This window comes from Oncorhynchus keta, chromosome 34, assembly GCF_023373465.1.
Source record: "Oncorhynchus keta strain PuntledgeMale-10-30-2019 chromosome 34, Oket_V2, whole genome shotgun sequence".
Lineage (NCBI taxonomy): Eukaryota > Metazoa > Chordata > Actinopteri > Salmoniformes > Salmonidae > Oncorhynchus > Oncorhynchus keta.
Genome location: NC_068454.1, coordinates 54,122,684 through 54,143,191, shown reverse-complemented (window position 1 = coordinate 54,143,191; position 20,508 = coordinate 54,122,684). Strand labels below are relative to the sequence as shown.

Sequence of the window (20,508 nt, the reverse complement as noted above, 5' to 3'; positions counted from 1 at the left end):
ATAATGCTTGATTATCACCCTCATCAAAGTTTAATGGATGATGTTCCTGACGCGATATGTATAGGCCTGCTGTAGGCCTATATCTTGAGTTTCAATGGAGAAAAAACATAAATAAAAATGTGTGTATATATATATATATATATATATATATATATATATATATATATACACACACAGTTGAAGTTGGAAGTTTACATACACCTTTATCAAATACATTTAAACTAGTTTTTTCACACTTCCCAACATTTAATTAGAGTAAAAATTCCCTGTCTTTTGGCAGTTAGGATCACCACTTTATTTTTAAGAATTTGAAATGTCAGAATAATCGTGGAGAAAATGATTTATTTCAGCTTTTATTTCTTTCATCACATTCCCAGTGGGTCAGTAGTTTACATACACTCAATTAGTACTTGGTAGCATTGCCATTAAATTGTTTAACTTGGGTCAAACGTTTCAGGTAGCCTTCCACAAGCTTCCCACAAAAATTTGGGTGAAATTTTGGCCCATTACTCCTGACAGAGCAGGTGTAACCGAGTCAGGTTTGTAGGCCTCCTTGCTCGCGCACATTTTTTCAGTTCTACCCACAACATTTGTGAAGTGCACCAGTCCCTCCTGCAGCAAAGCACCCCCACAACATGATGCTGCCACCCCCGTGCTTCACGGTTGGGATGGTGTTCTTCGGCTTGCAAGCCTCCCCCTTTATCCTCCAAACATAACAATGGTCATTATGGCCAAACAGTTCTATTTTTGTTTCATCAGACCAGAGGACATTTCTTCAAAAAGTACCATCTTTGTCCCCATGTGCAAACCATAGTCTGGCTTTCTTATGGCAGTTTTAGAGCAGTGGCGTCTTCTTTGCTGAGCAGCTTTTCAGGTTATGTCGATATAGGACTTGTTTTACTGTGGATATAGATACCTTTGTGCCTGTTTCCTCCAGCATCTTCACAGGGTCCTTTGCTGTTGTTCTGGGATTGATTGCATTTTTCGCACCAAAGTACATTCATCTCTAGGAGACAGAATGCGTCTCCTTCCTGAGCGGTATGAGGGCTCGTGGTCCCATGGTGTTTATACTTGCGTATTATTGTTTGTACAGATGGTCGTGGTACCGTCAGGCATTTGGAAATTGCTCCCAAGGATGAACCAGACTTGTGGAGGTCTACACATTTTTTTCTGAGGTCTTGGCTGACTTCTTTTGATTTTCCCATGATGTCAAGCAATGAGGTACTGAGTTTGAAGGTAGGCCTTGAAATATAGCCATAGGTACACCTCCAATTGTCAATTAGCCTATCAGAAGCTTCTAAAGCTATGACATAATTTTCTGGAATTTTCCAAGCTGTTTAAAGGCACAGTCAACTTAGTGTATGTAAACTGCTGACCCACTGGAATTGTGATACGGTGAATTATAAGTGAAATCATCTGTCTGTAAACAATAGTTGGGAACAATTACCTGTGTTATGCACAAAGGAGATGTCCTAACCAACTTGCCAAAACTATAGTTTTGAAGAAGAAATTTGTGGAGTGGTTGAAAAAAAGAGTTTAATGACTCCAACCTAAGTGTATGTAAACTTCAACTGACTTCAACTGTATATATACACATACACACATACATATGTATATATATATGTGTGTGTGTGTGTATGTATCCATGCATGTATGTATGTATATATATATATTCTTTTTTTACCTTTATTTAACTAGGCAAGTCAGTTAAGAACAAATGACGGCCTAGGAACAGTGGGTTAACTGCCTGTTCAGGGGCAGAACGACAGCTCGGGGATTTGAACTTGCAACCTTTCAGTTACTAGTCCAACGCTCTAACCACTAGGCTACCCTGCCGCCACATATATGTACTGTATGTAGACATAATATATTTGTCATGTGAATGCTGTATATAAAAGTACCATGTCTGTAGTATGTAATATGTCAAATGTATGTACGTGAAGAAAAAAAACTGGGAAGAAAGTTACAACAAAAAAACATGTTTCATCTTTGGGACATGAATAAAATCAGCTACAGCCTAAATTATCTAATGGTAAAAGCACAGTGCAACCTAGGGCAATATAATGGCATTTAATATAAGCTTTTATCCAAAGGAAAAGAGAGAAACTCTCCGGAGGTGACAACCATATGTGACAACCAGCTGGGATTTGCAGAAACGGGATGTTGGGTTAGGAACCGTGTAAATCCAGTGCTACTGGAACGGATGTGCGGATGTGGTATATGGAGGCATACAACAGTCACTCTCCGATTCAAGAGGTGGTCTGAGGCAGCCTGTAAGACCTCACTGCACCCCTGGATCTTCTTCATTAGGGCACACTGTAAGGCAATTACGCAGTAACAGAGTGATAGTGAGACTCTTTTTTTTTTTTACTTTAAAAATGCATATCCAACAAAAACCAATGAATTAAAAGTTATACAGACAATAGAACTCTATGCCTAAGGGACAACGATTAGCAACTTCCACTGAACATTTTACAAAAACACATTTACTTGAAGAACAGCGCTGATGCAATGTTTGGTAACAGAACGGAGGCACAAACAGCACAAACCGTCATTCTGTGTGTTTAACTTGGCAATCATTGTTTTTTTTGTTGGATATACTGTGCATCATAAAGTGAAAAATCTGAGTCTCGGCATCACTCTGTTACAGTGGAATTGCCCAACACTGGACAAGTACAAATAGTTTTATTCCGTTTGGTACCAATTGAAGACAACCTAGACAGAACAAAACAAACAGCACATGGAAGGCAGCCAACATTTACAATATAGACATTTCTGCCTTCTCACCATCTCATCCATGGTCCAACTTATCACACACACACTTGCTTATCCCTTGCTTGATAAACACACTGAGCCAATAGAGTTCCGCAGTGCTGCAGAGATTTTGGCATGGAATGAGTGAAACAGGGGAGGTAAGGCAGAGGCCCACACAAATGCAGGATGCACTCGCTCTCCTTTCCCTCCTCCCTACTTAAAAAAAAAACATTTTTTATAGCTCTCATCCTTCTCTCCTCTCCTCTTCATCCCCGCTGAAATCAGATATTGGTGGGGCTCGGTGTCAATACACGTCAGGCCCAAGACAGGGACCCATCAGCCAATAAATCAAAGGAGCAAATTGGAAAGCAGCGCTCCTCTTTACCTCTCAAACACAAGCCTTCCCAGGCCTGTCATCACCGAAGTCTTTTTCTTTCTGAAGAAGAAGTAAAAGAAAAAAATAACATCTGGCACTACTACACTCTCAAGCACCGGCATGTTGCGCAACCTGCTGTTACTGACAACAAACAGGAATGGAGACGCTGGTACACCGAAACACACACGACTAACGAGTGCCACAACATTGAAGTTCATCTTACAATATAGAAGTCAAAAACAAGCTTATAGTGAAATGTATTAGCAAACACCGGTGGTAGCGATTCCTGTCCTACTCCTTATCAGATATAATCAAATAAGATACAGCATTCCTTTACAGATATATGACATATGCATAATACAGATAAAGTCGGAAGTTTTACATACACTTAGGTTGGAGTCATTAAAACCTGTATTTCAACCACTCCACAAATTTCCTGCTAACAAACTATAGTTTTGGCAAGTCGGTTAGGACATCTATTTTGTGCATGACACAAGTCATTTTTCCAACAATTGTTTACAGACAGATGATTTCACTTATAATTCACTGTATCACAATTCCAGTGGGTCAGAAGTTGACATACACTAAGTTGACTAGGCCTTTAAACGGCTAGGAAAATTCCAGAAAATGATGTCATGGCTTTAGAAGCTTCTGATAGGCTAATTGACATCATGAGTCAATTGGAGGTGTACCTGTGGATGTATTTCAAGGCCTACCTTCAAGCTCAGTGCCTCTTTGCTTGACATCATGGGAAAATCAAAAGAAATCAACCAAGACCTCAAAAAAAAATTGTAGACCTCCACAAGTCTGGTTCATCCTTGGGAGCAATTTCCAAACGCCTGAAGGTACCACATTCATCTGTACAAACAATAGTACACAACTATAAACACCATGGGACCACGCAGCCGTCATACCGCTCAGGAAGGAGACGCGTTCTGTCTCCTAGAGATGAACGTACTTTGGTGCAAAAAGTGCAAATCGATCCCTGAACAGCAGCAAAGGACCGTGTGAAGATGCAGGGGGAAAATAGGTACAAAAGTATCTATATCCACAGTAAAACGAGTCCTATATTGACATAACCTGAAAGGCCGCTCAGCAAGGAAGAAGCCACTGCTCCAAAACCGTTTACAACTCCACATTGGGACAAAGATGGTACTTTTTGGAGAAATGTCCTCTGGTCTGATGAAACAAAAATAGAACGGTTTGGCTATAAAGACCATTGTTATGTTTGGAGGTAAAAGGGGGAGGCTTGCAAGCCAAAGAACACCATCCCAACCGTGAAGCACGGGGGTGGCAGCATCATGTTGTGGGGGTGCTTTGCTGCAGGAGCGACTGGTTCACTTCACAAAATAGATGGCATCATGAGGAGGAAAATGATGTGGATATATTGAAGCAACATCTCAAGACATCAGTCAGGAAGTTAAAGCTTGCTCAAAAATGGGTCTTCCAAATGGACAATGACCCCAAGCATACTTCCAAAGTAGTGGCAAAATGGCTTAAGAACAACAAAGTCAAGGTATTGGAGTGGCCATCACAAAGCCCTGACCTCAATTCCATAGAAAATCTGTGGGCAGAACTGAAAAAGCATGTGCGAGCAAGGAGGCCTACAAACCCGACTCAGTTACACCAGCTTACACCAGGAGGAATGGGACCAAATTAACCCAACTTATTGTGGGAAGCTTGTGGAAGGCTACCCGAAACATTTGACCCAAGTTAAACAATTTAAAAGACAATGCTACCAAATACTAATTGAGTGTATGTAAACGTCTGACCCACTGGGATGTGATGAAAGAAATAAAAGCTTAAATAAATAATTCTCTACTATTATTCTGACATTTCACATTCTTAAAATATGTATGTATGTATGTATGTATGTATGTATGTATGTATGTGTGTATGTGTGTGTGTGTGTGTGTGTGTGTGTGTGTGTGTGTGTGTGTGTGTGTGTGTGTGTGTGTGTGTGTGTGTGTGTGTGTGTGTGTGTGTGTGTGTGTGTGTGTGTGTGTGTGTGTGTGTGTGTGTGTGTGTGTGTGTGTGTGTGTGTGTGTGTGTGTGTGTGTGTGTGTGTGTGTGTGTGTGTGTGTGTGTGTGTGTATGTCTGTGGGTGTGTGTATGTATGTCTGGGGTCAGAGTTGGGTGGATATGAGGGAAGTTCCCACAGGGAGCTGCATCTGCCCAGCTGCTTGTCTGCCTCTGCGGTGGCCAGGGGCCCAACGGAGAGCGCCAGACGAGGCCCTCAGATGCATAGGAGCAGGTTATAGCCCTCTTTGGGATTAACCTCTGTGCCACCTCCAATGTCTCGTCTAGGTGCCTCTGGGAGACTAATAAGAAATAATGAGGTCATCAGATCTGGCAGGAATCTGATGAAAGGAAGGCTCAATGTCCTTATTGAGGGTTAAAACACATTATCTCCTCCACACAGCCTTGTTTCTCAGTTTTTAACTCAATATCAAATCATTTCTGGGTAACAATTAAGTACTGTACTGTGATTGTTTTCAATTAAAAATGGTCAAAAGGAAAAATAAATAGCTTCTTAGTAATGCAATTTCTCGAGCAAGAATTGCAGTAGGGCTGTCTGGGAGTGGGGAGGGGAAACTGAAAAGTAGTTGTTATTGGCAGAGAGGTTTGGAACTCTCTTTCCTATTGTTCTATTATGCCAAAACGCCAACCTGCCAAAACAGGCTGAAATTTCAGGTGGTCAACATCTTTTAAGGGAAAGTCATGGTTGCACTTGTATGAATGTGACTGTTTCCATTTTTTTTGTTTTTTCAGTTTGTGGTTTTCATGTCAACTACATTTGGAGTTGAATCATGGAGCTTTAAAAGCGTGATCTAACCCTGCGAGTCTAGCTGGCAGCGACTCTCCCCTCTCTCTCTGCTGTGGTCTGGATCGAAAATCAGCAAATTTGATCAGGGACACTCAAAGCAATTGTCAATTTCAGAGGTGTTCTGCCTGAGATTGGGTTGACATGGGACATTTGCCATCACTTGATTTATTTCTAAGAATATTCATGTTAAAAACTGTAAATCATTTTTCATAAGATGGAGAATCTGTTGGGAGCCCAGAGAGGGCCTTTCTTGTAAGCTATGGGGGTTAGGTTGTCAAGCCAATCATCAGTCTAATGACAAGTCACAAAGTCTTCCAGGATGCTAACCAGGACTGCTGTTGAACAAGCAGGCAGTGGCAGTGTCCATGTCCACGATCAGACAGAAAGAAGCTCTGGCACTCAAGTGGGGGAAAACAAACCCCGTTTTTCCAGCCTTCCTCTCCAAGCGAGTCTGAGTGAAACAGCTAGCCTTGTGCTAGCCTAATAGCGCTTTGACCTACTCTCTAAATCAGACGGTTTGGCTGGCATTTAACCCTGGGCTTGCTAGCTGCCACCCGGCCATGTCATGGTGGATTGCAGGAGTTCATGTCACAGGGAAAGGCTGCATGTTCTCCCCTCTGACATTCTCTTTTCTTTCCACGTGGATGTTCTCCAACACCCTGGCGTGGGGCTGCTGGGCGAGACAGAGCCGGTGTTCCCGTCAGTCAGAATTGGCCAGTGGAGAGGAGACACGACAGGACTGTCAGTTGGTTGTGTCCATTGTGTTGTCTGGCAGTGTGTCTAAACTGTGGTTTGTAAAAGCTGTGATGATTAACTGTCCCTTGGTAAGGCGCAAAGGCCAAAAGCAACTGGTATTTTTCTGGTTAAAATGTGCAATGGAAATACCCAGAGGAAGACAGAGATGCAGAGTAGCCCGTTCATGCCTGTGCTGCCAACGTAGTTCATGGTATTATGAGTTAGTTCCTTTACAGAGCTTCATACTTCGGTACTCAATTGGCCCGGAGAACTGACGTGTGGCTACTGTCCACCTCAGAATCCACCAAACTCCCACGATGCACTTTAAAAATGAACTATCTTACCAAGGTGTAACCAGTCATCCAAAACGGGACAAACCAGAAACAAAGTGCAACAATGATATTCAGTTACCAATTTGTAGTACAAGAGAGGCAATAAAAATAAAATCAGAAATGGAGTTTTAAAAATCAGCTCGGACAAGGGGAGTCTCGAGTGGCATATATATTGGCACGGGACGAGCTGTGATATTTGAACCACACTTCCAGAATATTGGCCATATCTATGAGCTCAGCTCGACATGGTTTCCATCCTGGCAGGGGGGTGATCGTTGCTGGGGTTTCTGTGAGCATTACAGCTGTGTGTGTGTGTGTGTGTGTGTGTGTGTGTGTGTGTGTGTGTGTGTGTGTGTGTGTGTGTGTGTGTGTGTGTGTGTGTGTGTGTGTTTGTTAAATGGGGTGCAGATAGGGAAAATCTATCCCAGACTTAAAGCCTTGTCCACCAGGACACACCCAAAACCTCTCCCCCCCCACCCCTACCCCCACCTCAGCAGTGTTTAAAACCATTATTACAGCCCCTGGGAGGAAGTTTTGCTCAGAGTATTACTCTCATGCTGTCCCTGTCAACACTTTCCCTACCGTTAAACTCCGCACATTGTTATCCACCATTCACCCCCTCTTCCTAATATTTTAAACCCATATGAAAATACAGTTGATGCATGATACAGTCTATGCCATAGCTTGGGAATTAAATAATGTCATAAAAGCCTGCGTTAAACCTAAATCATGCAGATAGATGTCCCAGACAAGTGGAATGATTCGTTTGCATTAGCACCGGTGCAAATGCAATGACCTTACACATAGTTTTCTAACTTACACATCATTTACTGTATATATGTGCACTTATCAGGACTGGGCCTTATATAAAGCATATGTGAATCTCTATCCTTAGAAATGTCCCTGGTAGAGGAGGTTGACATAGAGACAGATGAGCATAGAGCAGTATTAGCCTGTTGAGATGATAAGTGCCTCCATGACTGCAGCTGGACTTACAGATCACATCAAACTCTTCACCATTAGCTGCTGAAAGGTGTGTGTGTGTGAATGTGTGAGAGTGAGTGAGAGAGAGAGAGAGATGCGCAAAAGGCGGACGGAATCGCGTATGCCAGACATTAAAACTGAATTCAGCAATATTCAATAATTTATTAGTAGGAAATTAACTAGGTATAGAAAATCCATGAACAAAATGCATCAGTGATTTGTATTTTCCTGCAACTTTCTCAAAAGGCACAGGAATGCCCTTGTCTGTGCTGTGCACTTTTATCTAGTCTACACTTTGTGTAGCCATTAGCATGAATGCTAATGATAATCATCTGCTGGTACTGCAGATGGAAAGGCTTTCACCAAAACCTTCTAATCTAAATGTTAACTACAAAGAAGCCTATACCTACCTGGCAGAATGATAACCATTTGTTTAGCTAACTCTGCAATCCCATGAGTGCTACAGAAACACTGCTAACCAAACAAACGTCTCTGGCTGTTTTTTTTTGTTTGTTTTTTTAACCTTTATTTAACCAGGCAAGTCAGTTAAGAACATATTCTTATTTTCAATGACGGCCTGGGAACAGTGGGTTAACTGCCTGTTCAGGGGCAGAACGACAGATTTGTACCTTGTCAGCTCGGGGGTTTGAACTCACAACCTTCCGGTTACTAGACCAACGCTCTAACCACTAGGCTACGCTGCCGCCCCCTTGCATTAAAGGGTAACTACACCAATATTTCTTTGATTTTTCCCAGACCTTAAGTGTTCTCCTGGTGGGGTAAAACATTGTTGTGGACTTAGAACATACAGTTGAGTGTGTTTTCTATTTTTTTTAAAGTGTGATTAAGAGAGCGAAAACGTACATAAATAAATAAACAAATAAATAAAATGAAACCTGGAAAAACTACATGGAGAAAAATGAATTTGAGAAAAAACTACGCTGAATCAGGCATCCCCCCCCCTCCCCCCCCCACATTTCCCAACCATTAACTTTCCCCCTCTCTCTTCTAAATTCAGCCAATGGCTGGTTCAGTTGCCTGGTTAGCTTCAGTCACCTAGTCTTACTGCACATTGGCACACAGGTTAAAGTGTGTGGCTACACTCTTTCTTCTCCTAATGCCAAGCTGTCAAGCGGCGGCTGAAAGAGAGTGAGGAACTTAGCCACAGGGTTCCAGCCTCATCACGGCTGGGCCTGGAAGTGAGTGTGTAAACCTCTCTATCGTGTGGCTTTGCTTTTCCTTTACCCAGGCAGTCCACAAAACATTCTTGAATGAGATAAGATCACACAGACAAACTCTGGTGTAATAATAAGCAGCTGCTCCTTAAGTGATTTCAGAGGCTGTTTTGAAAGACCATGATAACAGAGACGTAATGCCACGTTCCCGGGCCTCTTAGAGAACAGGGGCAGGCACTGGCTCTGGGTCTGGGGCACTGGTGGCGGTGTCTTTAAGCTCAGAGGAGAATCCAGCTGCCTTGTCAGCCCACAAATCGTTCCCAGTGACCCGACAATTAGCTTCGTAGAGCCGAGCTGATAGAACGTCCCGTTATGGCCGACAGACCCAAACTGTTTAGTGGAAATTACATGAAAAGTGCAACTTAAGGAGGAAGGTCAAATGCGAAGTGGGATTACAAAGTTACGGCTCCAATTGCGATCACATCAAAGAAGACCTGTCCGCCGAGATTTGATGCTATTTGACAATGGTAAGATTTTGGTTCTGGGAGCAGTTTGTTCTGAAAAGGACTCAGATTAACTTGCCACACGTTGATGCCGCACGTCGGTAACGCTTAAAATCAAACTTCGCGCAGGACAGAGGGACGGTGTGGGGAGGGATGGGGAAGAATTACCATCCGCTGAAGAACAAAATGTCTTTCTCCTCAGATTTTCACTGACTTGTGAAGAGAGGGTGAAATGACTGCAGGCTCTTCCTTCTCCTCTTTTATTGTGGGGAATGGAGAGATGAGAATGTGTGTGCAGGGGGAGCGGGTGTCTCGGGGAGGGGGGGAAATCCAATTGATACCAGCAGTTTACGACAAGCCAGGCATTTCAGTCGTCAATCTGCTCTATTTTTCTGACTGACAAAACCAGCGGACGTATTTGCATGGAGGTTTTGGAGAGAGCGAGTGAGCGAGTAAGCAGCAAAATGGTTTCTCCTCCGGTGTCTGCAGCGCGTCTGGATTATTGGGCCTAGAGGTCCTGACACGCTCCTCTGGGGCCTCATTTCAGCATGTCTGTCAGGAGTTTGGCTAACAGAACCCAATGGGTTCAAGTTCTTTCGCAGTTTTCACATGAAACACTCAGCCAACGCCTCGGGCTCTCTATAAACCTATAAAGCCGGTCTCTCTCAAGCCAGACTCCATGTTAAAATAAGGTTATGAGATGGGGGCGCAGCCTGGTCCAATAGGAGTGGAGAGGGATACATTTAATTAATTGGATATTGTATTATTATTATTATTTTTTTTTTTAGCCCATTGTTGGGTTTTAGTTTTTCCCCTTTCAGTTTTTAAATATAGACAACATAATTAACAAGATCTGCGTCTAAAGGTGTCTGTTTAAGTTTGTCATGAGACCAAAACAATCCTGATATCGAATACAGCTGACTACACACAGAAAACACGTTGAACACACGAGTACATAAATCCCACAAAAAAAGGACATACATTTATACTATTGACATGGATGAATAGAAATATCTAATATGCTTGATGTTTTTTCATCATCATCATCAGGATAGTTTTCCCTCAGAATGACATCCACCGGCCCTCTGCGAGTGCCTTAACCTATTCCGCTCTCTTTAATCTGCACATGGCAGTGTTCCGCTTGTGCAAAGCCTACAAACTATTGGTAAGCGTTACTAATCTTCCATTAAAACAAAACACCAAGATATGCCTGGAACTTGAATAACAGCCCGTTTAAGTACGTCTGAATAGCCTTTGTTCTGAAGCCCATCCACAACACCCTCTAACGAGCCTCTAAAATGTTCACCAAGTGGGACTGTTGGTGGTTGAGAAGCCTGGATTAACCAGACATCTCCAGCCTCAGATCCCACATCCGGGCCTATACTGGTCGCCCCTGGAGGAAAGGCCCTTCTTAATAAAGTCTCTGCACTAACATCCACCTGTGTTAAAGGTTCAGCCGTTCAAAATGTGAAGCATGTGTGTCTCCCTCTTCCCTGCATAAGGAGCGTGTGAACGTGACAATAGATCATGTGACGAGAGAGGAGATAGATGGAGGGGACGGAGGGGATGAAGGAGGGAGGCCTTACGGGAGCACGTGTTGATCTCCGGAGCTCGAATGCCATAGTATCCCGTCGGACATGCGTGGAGACACTCGCCGTACTGCCTCATCCTCTCCCTCCGCAGGAACAAGAAGAGCTTGGGCTGGCAGTTCACGCAGCCATTGTCCTTGGAGCACACCGAGCAGCCCTTGCAGATGGGGTACACACCATAGCTAGCTGCAGGAGAGAGACGAGAGACAGAGGACACAAACAGTAAGTGTGATTAGTTTTGACTACATGTAAAGCAATCCAATCAAGTAATCAATCAATCAGTCGATCAAATGTACTTACAAATGTACTTACAAAGTGCCGTACAGTAACTCAGTTTAGACCCCAAAAAGCAGAGTGGCAAGGAAAAAACAATGCTTGAGTTTGAGAGTGTGGAATACAGGCACCGTCAGTATGAATGATAACTGCCTTTTATAGTATATTCCGCTGTAACTACTGTACCTAACATGTGATAGGCCCAGTGAACTCAGCTGCACTAACAACAAAATTGTCCTGTCACGGTGGTAAGACAAAACTGCGGATGGCCTCAGAGCTGAGGACAACACTTGAGGAAACTATACCAGAGGAAAAAGTCAGCCGTTGAAAAGTCCATCACACAGTATAAAGCCAAACAATAGTAACAGATCTGAAACAAAGATATTTTCAAATTTGTAGGAAATCCGTCTAATTCAGCAATTTGTCATTCATGCAAACTTTGGTTGCCCCCTGCAACTTTGAATACTGATTGGTTTTGAATGTGAATATTGCATTCATTCTGGTCAGAACTGGCCCTCGCGAGCGCTGTGTTGACGCTGTGTTGAGACTGCCGATGAACGCCCCAAACCACATTGACTCTGGGCCCGGATCAAGTTGCCGGCGGAGGACAAAGGAGCCAGTAACAGCCAGTCCATTCCACAATAAGCGTCTCTTAATGTAAACTCCGTAGCGATCCCGTTTACAAGAAAATGTCCTTGGGCGAACACAATAGCTGCAAACGAGAGACACTGCTATCGATCGGAGCCAAGTTTTAAATATCACAGGCAGATATAGGGTAACAGCTTCCACCGAATTGGCAATTTACCACAGTGCTTAATAAAAAAAATCATAGAGGAGAAGTCAACTGACTGAACAGTGCATGTTTCTCCATTGGCCATGAATTCGCATATTACATATCTCCAACCCGTTTAAAGACGACAATAAATTGCTAAGTGGAACTATAAACAGCAGTTTGTAATCATGTGAGAACCCCCCCGTTGAAGACTGACGCAGAGTACTGAGGATTTACAGAGGAGAAGACCCGCCTGGCAGACTACACGCAAAACACACCAAATCGGTGTTGGGGAGAGATGAGATGGAGAGAGAGCAGAGACACTGAGCTTTAGTGTTAATCAGAGTGTGTCTGTGATCGTCTCCAGGGATTAAGTTCACCCCGACACCTCGTCGATCACGTTCAGATTAGCACCCACTGTACTCCGTGGCCTATTCATCACTGATTGCTCAACTCCACACTGCACGACTACTCACTCAGCAAACGAGCAGAGACCTCAATACGTCAGACAGATAACACATTTCAAGATATTTCCGAACTGTAGTCAAAAATGTAGTATTTGGTCCCATATTCCTAGCAAGCAATGATTACATCAAGCTCGTGTCTCCACAAGCTTGTTGGATGCATTTTCTGTTTTTTTTTTTGGTTGTGCTTCAGATTACTTTGTATCCAATTGAAATGAATGATAAATAATGTAGTGTCATTTTGGAGACGCTTTTATTGTAAATAAGAATATAGTATGTTTTTAAACACTTCTACATTAATGTGGATGCTACCATGATTACGGATAGTCCTGAATGAATCGTGAATAATGATGAGTGAGGTGCTGTAGATACAGAAGCACAAGCTCTCACCAACACACGCTAACCTCTCGCCAACACGCGCTAACCTCTCGCCAACACGCGCTAACCTCTCGCCAACACGCGCTAACCTCTCGCCAACACGCGCTAACCTCTCGCCAACACGCGCTAACCTCTCGCCAACACGCGCTAACCTCTCGCCAACACGCGCTAACCTCTCGCCATTACAATAACAGAGAAGGTTAGCATTTTTGGGAGGTAGGATATTTATGCCACTGTAACCTTTTCACTCATAATTATTCACAATCCACAATCATGGTAGCATCCATGTAAAAGTGTTTAGAAACATATTCTATTCTTATTTACGATAAAAGTTACCCCAAAATTACACAATACATTACTTGCCATTATTTTCTATTGGGCACAAAATAATCTGAAACACACACAACAACAACAAAATGCATCCAACAAGTTTGTAGAGTCACAAGCTTGATGTAATCTTTTCGTGCTAGAAATATGGAACCAAATACAAAACTTTTGACCTACTTTAAAACATATAAGTGAATTTGTCCCAATACTTTTGGTCACCTAAAATGGGGGCTACTACGTGCTAAAAGTGCTGTAATTTCTAAACGGTTCACCCGATATGGATGAAAAATACCCTTAAATTAAAGTTGACAGGCTGCACTTTGACCTCATAGTGATTGTATAATTTCAAATCCAAAGTGCTGAAGTACAGAGGCAAAAAAATATATACAGTTGAAGTCAGACGTTTACGTACACTTAGGTTGGAGTCATTAAAACTCGTTTTTCAACCACTCCACAAATTTCTTGATAACAAACTATAGTTTTGGCAAGTTGGTTAGGACATCTACTTTTTGCATGACAAGTAATTTTTCCAACAATTGTTTACAGACAGATTATTTCACTTATAATTCACTGTATCACATATTAGAAGTTTACATACACTAAGTTGACTGTGCCTTTAAACAGCTTGGAAAATTCCAGAAAATTATGTCATAGCTTTAGAAGCTTCTGGCTAATTGACATCATTTGACTCACTTGGAGGTGTACCTGTGGATATATTTCAAGGATACAAACTCAGTGCCTCTTTGCTTGACATCATGGGGAAATCAAAAGAAGTCAGCCAAGACCTCAGAAAAACCATTGTGGACCTCCACAAGTCTGGTTCATCCTTGGGAGCAATTTCCAAATGCCTGAAGGTACCACGTTCATCTGTACAAACAATAGTACGTAAGTATAAACACCATGGAACCACGCAGCCGTGATAACGCTCAGGAAGGAGACTCGTTCTGTCTCCTAGAGATGAATGTACTTTAGTGCGAAAAGTGCAAATCAATCCCAGAACAACAGCAAAGGACCATGTGAAGATGCTGGAGGAAACAGGTACAAAAGTATCCACAGTAAAACAAGTCCTATATCGAAAGGCCGCTCAGCAAGGAAGAAGCCACTGCTCCAAAACCGCCATAAAAAACAAAGATCGTAAATGGGTCTTCCAAATGGACAATGACCCCAACCATCCTTCGAAGGTTGTGGCAAAATGGCTTAAGTAAGGACCACAAAGTCAAGGTATTGGAGGGGCCATCACAAAGCCCTGACCTCAATCCTATAGAAATTTGTGGGCAGAACTGAAAAAGAGTGTGCGAGCAAGGAGGCCTATACAAACCTGACTCAGTTACACCAGCTCTGTCATGAGGAATGGGCCAAAATTCGCCCAACTTATTGAGGGAAGCATGTGGAAGGCTACCCAAAATGTTTGACCCAAGTTAAACAATTTAAAGGCAATACTACCAAATACTAATTGAGTGTATGTAAACCTCTGACCCACTGGGAATGTGATGAAAGAAATAAAAGCTGAAATAAATCATTCTCTCTACTATTATTCTGACATTTCACATTCTTAAAATAAAGCGGTGATCCTAACTGACCTAAGACAAGGAATTTTTCCAAGGATTCAAATGTCAGGAATTGTGAAAACACTGAGTTTAAATGTACTTGGCTAAGGTGTATGTAAACGTCCGACTTCAACTGTATGTGTCACTGTCCTAATACCTTTGAAGCTCACTGTATATCTGGCTTCATGGTGTCAATCTCTCTATATGGAGTGAAAATAAACGGGAGTATTTTTCTTCCTCGTCGCCTCACACAGCCATACATTAACGTAGAATATACACTCTGGGCATGTTTACATTGACCTGACATCCACTGTAAATTGGCCAAATGTACTCCCCTTTCCCAAACCCCATCCACACATGATTGCTAACACACAACGTTGAGAGCAGGGGAATCCGGGCATGGAATGAAGATGGAAACTGTGAGAAGTTAGCGAGTTCATTTCCCACCCGTTGGGAGAGAAGGGCTTCTGGGTTCTAACAGCTCGGAAGGCGGGTCACTACTATCACAAAGCATGTCCCTTTCTTTCGTCATCTGGGCGGGTTAGTTACTCACTTGATCTGACCGGCGGCGCCTCTGGCTCACCTCTTTTTAGTGGTTGAAGGCCTACCGCCTTCTATTAGCAGCCATTTAACTGTGTGTTCATTATGCCTGATCGCCTCAGCCCACTGGTCAATCAATCAGCGAGAAAGTTGTCAGTGAATCGCTTCATCACATCTCTGGGCTCACACTCTATGCCTTTCCTCTTTGATCCTGTTGGGGAAAAAAATGTTTTGCTCGTTGCTAATCTTGCAACACATGCTGATTAAGGATAACAACAACCATGCATGCACTGTTTGGATCCGATGCCGATCCCACATCCTACAGTTAGAAATGGAAAAAAGGAAGGAAACACTCTTTTTTTTTGTTAACTGTTCTTTGGAGACTTCTTTGGATCAGGTCGAAGTCTGGAGTGCATTCGAAACGCAGCCCGCAGGTATGTCAGAGGGGAGGCAAGGATTAAGTCTATCCGTCTGTCTGTCTGTCCGTCTGCCTGTTTGGAGTGGCCCTGTCCAACTCAACTCGACCTACTGGAACGGTGTCAAGCGAATTCAAACATCAACATTGCCAGCTGGTTTCAGTCATTCATCAGTTCTCAGACACGTCGATGTCAACCAAACATGAAACAAGCTCAAAAAAGGACGACAAGGTGTCCAGACGAGTTCTCTCCAATTTCATGCCTTCATAAAGACATGGATATTTAGCAGGAACATATGTTCAAGATACAAACCTGTCACAATATTCGTGCAGAAAACCAACAATATCCTTGAAAAATCCCAATAAACAAAGTTTAGAAAATCAACAATTTGGGGTTTTTCTAGAGGAATATGGCATCCACCACCGGCAGCCCAGTGCATTGTAGAGAGAGACCGTGCCAATGGGGAGATAGATCCATGGCGAAGCGATCAGATAGATATCAAAAGAGAAGCTTCTACTCCCTTAGCTCGCATGCTACAGGGCCTCCAACCCGAAACAGTGAAAGCCATTGGGCTCGGATGTGTAAACAGCATCTATAGCCATGTTTTTAAGTCACACTAGAGAGGAGAAGATCAAAAGTGCGTCGGTCTGGAGGAATTTCGGGCTCGCTGAAAATGACAGCATCGTAACCTAATTTGGCACCCATGTGAGCTTTAAAACGCACAGCGATGGTATGTTGTGTGAACTTGCAACGCACATCGTACATGAATCGTTTTCCGAACAGCAGATAGATTTGAAACCAGCCAATCAACTATTGCAAACCATATTTTGACATGTTCACATGCTAGACTTTTTCAAGGCGTCTGTAGGAGCTCAGGTCTTTTCTTTCATCACCAGAACATGGGCCTAGCCGAAATGGTCATCGTGAGATTATGGATGCCATGGAACAGCCTGTTTTTTTGTAACTGTGGAGAGAGAGAATGTAAGCAGTGAACACACCATTACAAATGCCACTCCCTCTCCATCAACCAACATAGTTTGCAGTTTCAACCACAGAATAAATAGGACTACAAACAAAACATCTCTGCAGTCCCCACTTCTGATGGTTATCTAACGATCCCTCTGTGCCTCAAGTATTGCATTTACAAAACCCAGGGCCTCTTTGAACATCGCTGGAGAAGACACTACCACGATGGTTCCTTAGCACAGCAAGCCAACCGAGCAGACGACAAATATTACATATACAATATTATCATTTGGAGTGTGATGGTTCTACAGTGAAATGGGACTGACATATAGCTGCCAGTTAATACTGGTCTTCTACTGGCACCACATACAGTAGATAATGTGAGAAACCCCTCCCCTGCCACAGACATCTAACGGTTTGCTGTGGTGGGTTTGAGGGTTCTCCTTGTGCCTGTGTGAGAAATGCAGGGAGCAATTGTACATATACCTGAAGTCCTCCACTCTATTGGCAGCCTCAATTCTACTACACTGAGTTTCTCAACTGAACCAATGTGTGTTGTGTTTTTGTGTTGCTGGGAAGTCCTGATAAGTTTCTACAATTCAACTGCCTGGGTTGAGTAATAATCATTCTTCGTCTGACTCGCTCTTTGGGCTTCAATGAGACTCCATTTAACAAGCAGTTCTGGGAGAACAAACTGTGCAATTTGATCTATGAATGAGAGCAATATCTACGACATTCAACAATGATTTCAGGCTCCAGACTATGAAATCAAATCTAATTTAAACTGAGAGGCACCATGTTCCTCCAACAGAGTTCCAGATGCACTGCCCAGTTTGGAGAGAGACATTCTAGTTCATTCAGGTGAACAAAGTTTTGGTCCTCCATTCATGCAAAACACAGGCCCATAATGTGAGTTATGATGACAACATGTTTGGAGGGTAGTGGTTTCATTCAGCAGGGCAGCGGTGCTGTTGCTGGGAGGTTTGTTTTGAACGCAGCTCAGGAGCAATTAGGCCCACTGTGAGATCTAGCAGGAACACAGTCTGTCTCAGGTACGTTTAACGACTCTGAAACAAGCGTAATGGGCATCACCGGCAGTTGCCAAAGCCCCACATGCAGGCAGGGGAGTTAGCCGGGCCTGGTCTGAGCCAACCACCTCCTGCCTCTCACGCACCTACCGCTCTCCATGACATCATCAACCACACTGACTCATTATAACTTTCTGCAACCTATGAACCATAAAAAGGCAAATTGCAGATCCGTTTTTGGTGTTTCTTTTATGTGAAAACTTTGATTGTTCCCTGTAGGAATCACACACTGACTCACCCCTCGATCCATCCACCGCCCGGGATGGAAATGTAAAAGGGAGCATCCCACCCACATTAATAAGGCTAATTTACTGTTGATCCCATTTGTTGAAGTTGTGTAGGGATAGATGGGATGTCATGAGAGGGCAGAGGAAGAGGGGTTCCGGGGCCAGGGATCCATTCTCTCTCATCATTGGGCTTTCCCTAAGTGAGTAACTAAAGCTGCTATGCATCAAAACCCACTCAGGGTCTGATTAATGACTAATGTTCATCTGTAGAGGGGGAAAACTCTTACTCAAACTGTTTTGACTGGGAAACGTGTGCTAATGATACAGTACAGGGGATTCAGGGTCAAACGCACCAAACACAACAGGTTATATCCTTATATGTCTCCTTAGCTACTCAGGAGGGCACTGGTATGTCAGTCTAATAACACTAGGATAGCTATATCCCTAGTAGCTAACCAGGGTTTTGGAAGAGTTCTACTCTAGATTAATGTATGGATCCAATCATATTGGATGCAAACGGTGAGGGAGGACACGGTGCAGGGAAACCTCAGGCCTCATATGTCACAAAGCCGCAGCCTGGTTAGGAGGTTCACTCTTCTTATGTGGTGAGAAGAACATTTCGCCAACAGAACTAAATATGTGGACTTTTCTTCATAGCATCTCGGCGATTATTGTATTTTTTTTTTTACCCGCAATGATGGTATAAGCCTACTGTTATTCAGTCAAAAAGAGAGAAGCCGTATCCCTCTCATTTCAGTGGGTCTGGATGTGCTACCCCTGGGCGAGAGACATGCGGGACACCATCACAACCACCAACAGGCTGGCCTCGTATCGAACTTGGAGACGCGACCGCTCGCTGTATCCCTCTTCAAACCACGTAACCCTTGAGGCTTACACGCTGTAGCAGCGAGAGGCTGAATAGCCAATTCTACAGTGTAAAACTCACAGACCATCCACCCAACGTTAACCAGCCCCCGGAACGGCTACACATTGTTCTAGCTTGTTAAAGTCGGTACATGGAAAAGGACATCAAACCACCCACATTTTAAGCATATGACTTTATTTGTCACGGTTCTGGAAATCACACTTCGCTCAAAATTAGGGGGAAAATCTGAAAGGTGGGGGGAGGACACCAGCCCTATGCGCTGAAGGCACTTTTCTGTTCCAATTTAGCAGAAAATATGTTGGACTCAGCTCCAACTCCTTTCCAGCTGGAAACAGTCAGGATTTAGGATCTATGTTTTTTTTTTCCAGAGTTTACTTTAACAGATCGTACTGTATGCACATGTTTATAATTTAGGACAATTCTGCTGCTTATAATGATTTTGCAGCATGTGTCTGAGCAAACACATTTGTTTTCAGACGTATTATTATAGCCAAAGTGTCCCTGTGACACAGACCCACCAGGCAAGGCAGGCAAGGAGAGATTTGATCACATCACTTGAAAGGAGCTAGAGATCTCCAAAGCAAATGGGGAAAACAGGCAGCTATATAGAGTAGGAACCTGCAGCTTATAATAGGGAATAGGGTGGGCATGAAGAGTTGTGGCACAGCCTGTACCTAGCATGTGTTCTCATTTCCATGTAGAGAAAAATGACCCTGATAGAATCACTGACTCAATGTCAGGTGGATACACATCCTTGGCAGGCCACATTAAATTGACTTGTGGGGCAGATTTGGCCTGCGGGCCACAAGATGAAGACTCCTGGCCTTACAGTAAGCCTCAGCATAGCTTATTTCTGGCTTTGGCCTCCCTCACTCAATCAATCAATCAATTACTCAGACAAACCATGACTGACTCATATACTCTCCTCTCTCTGAAGCCACTCCCTTAACCAAGTCCAATCAGCCCTTCCCTTTTAGAATTCAAACTGTGTCACAACACAACTGTCAAGATTTTATTCACATACTCTTTATAAAGAGGCCCTTGGTATTCCTTAACGAAAAGCATATTTTACTCAAGGCCTGACTATTATTCAATCCTATACTTCTGTCTTTATTTTAATTATTTAAACTTTCGTATACAGGTAAGTCATTTAACAACAGATTACAACAGTTATTTGCAATGACGACCTGTCAAGAGGCGAGCATAGCAGAGCTATAGTAAAAACGGACTGCTCAGTTACACGTGCAGTTGGTTTCTCCGATTGAAAAGAACTCCTCGGGGGTTTCAACATGGCTACGTGAAGACGCGTTCCGAGGCCTCTCCGCGAAGGGTTGACACTTTTGTGTTTG

General features: G+C 43.1%; 1 protein-coding gene across 1 annotated transcript in view; it reads right to left on the bottom strand.

Moving 5' to 3' along the window:
- rspo2 (R-spondin 2) overlaps positions 1-20,508 on the bottom strand; it is a 77,960-nt gene that overhangs the window by 30,509 nt on the left and 26,943 nt on the right. The window contains exon 3 of the mRNA XM_035749143.2: positions 11,273-11,461. Coding sequence (XP_035605036.1) covers positions 11,273-11,461 — 189 coding nt within the window. The remainder of the gene's footprint in view (positions 1-11,272; positions 11,462-20,508) is intronic.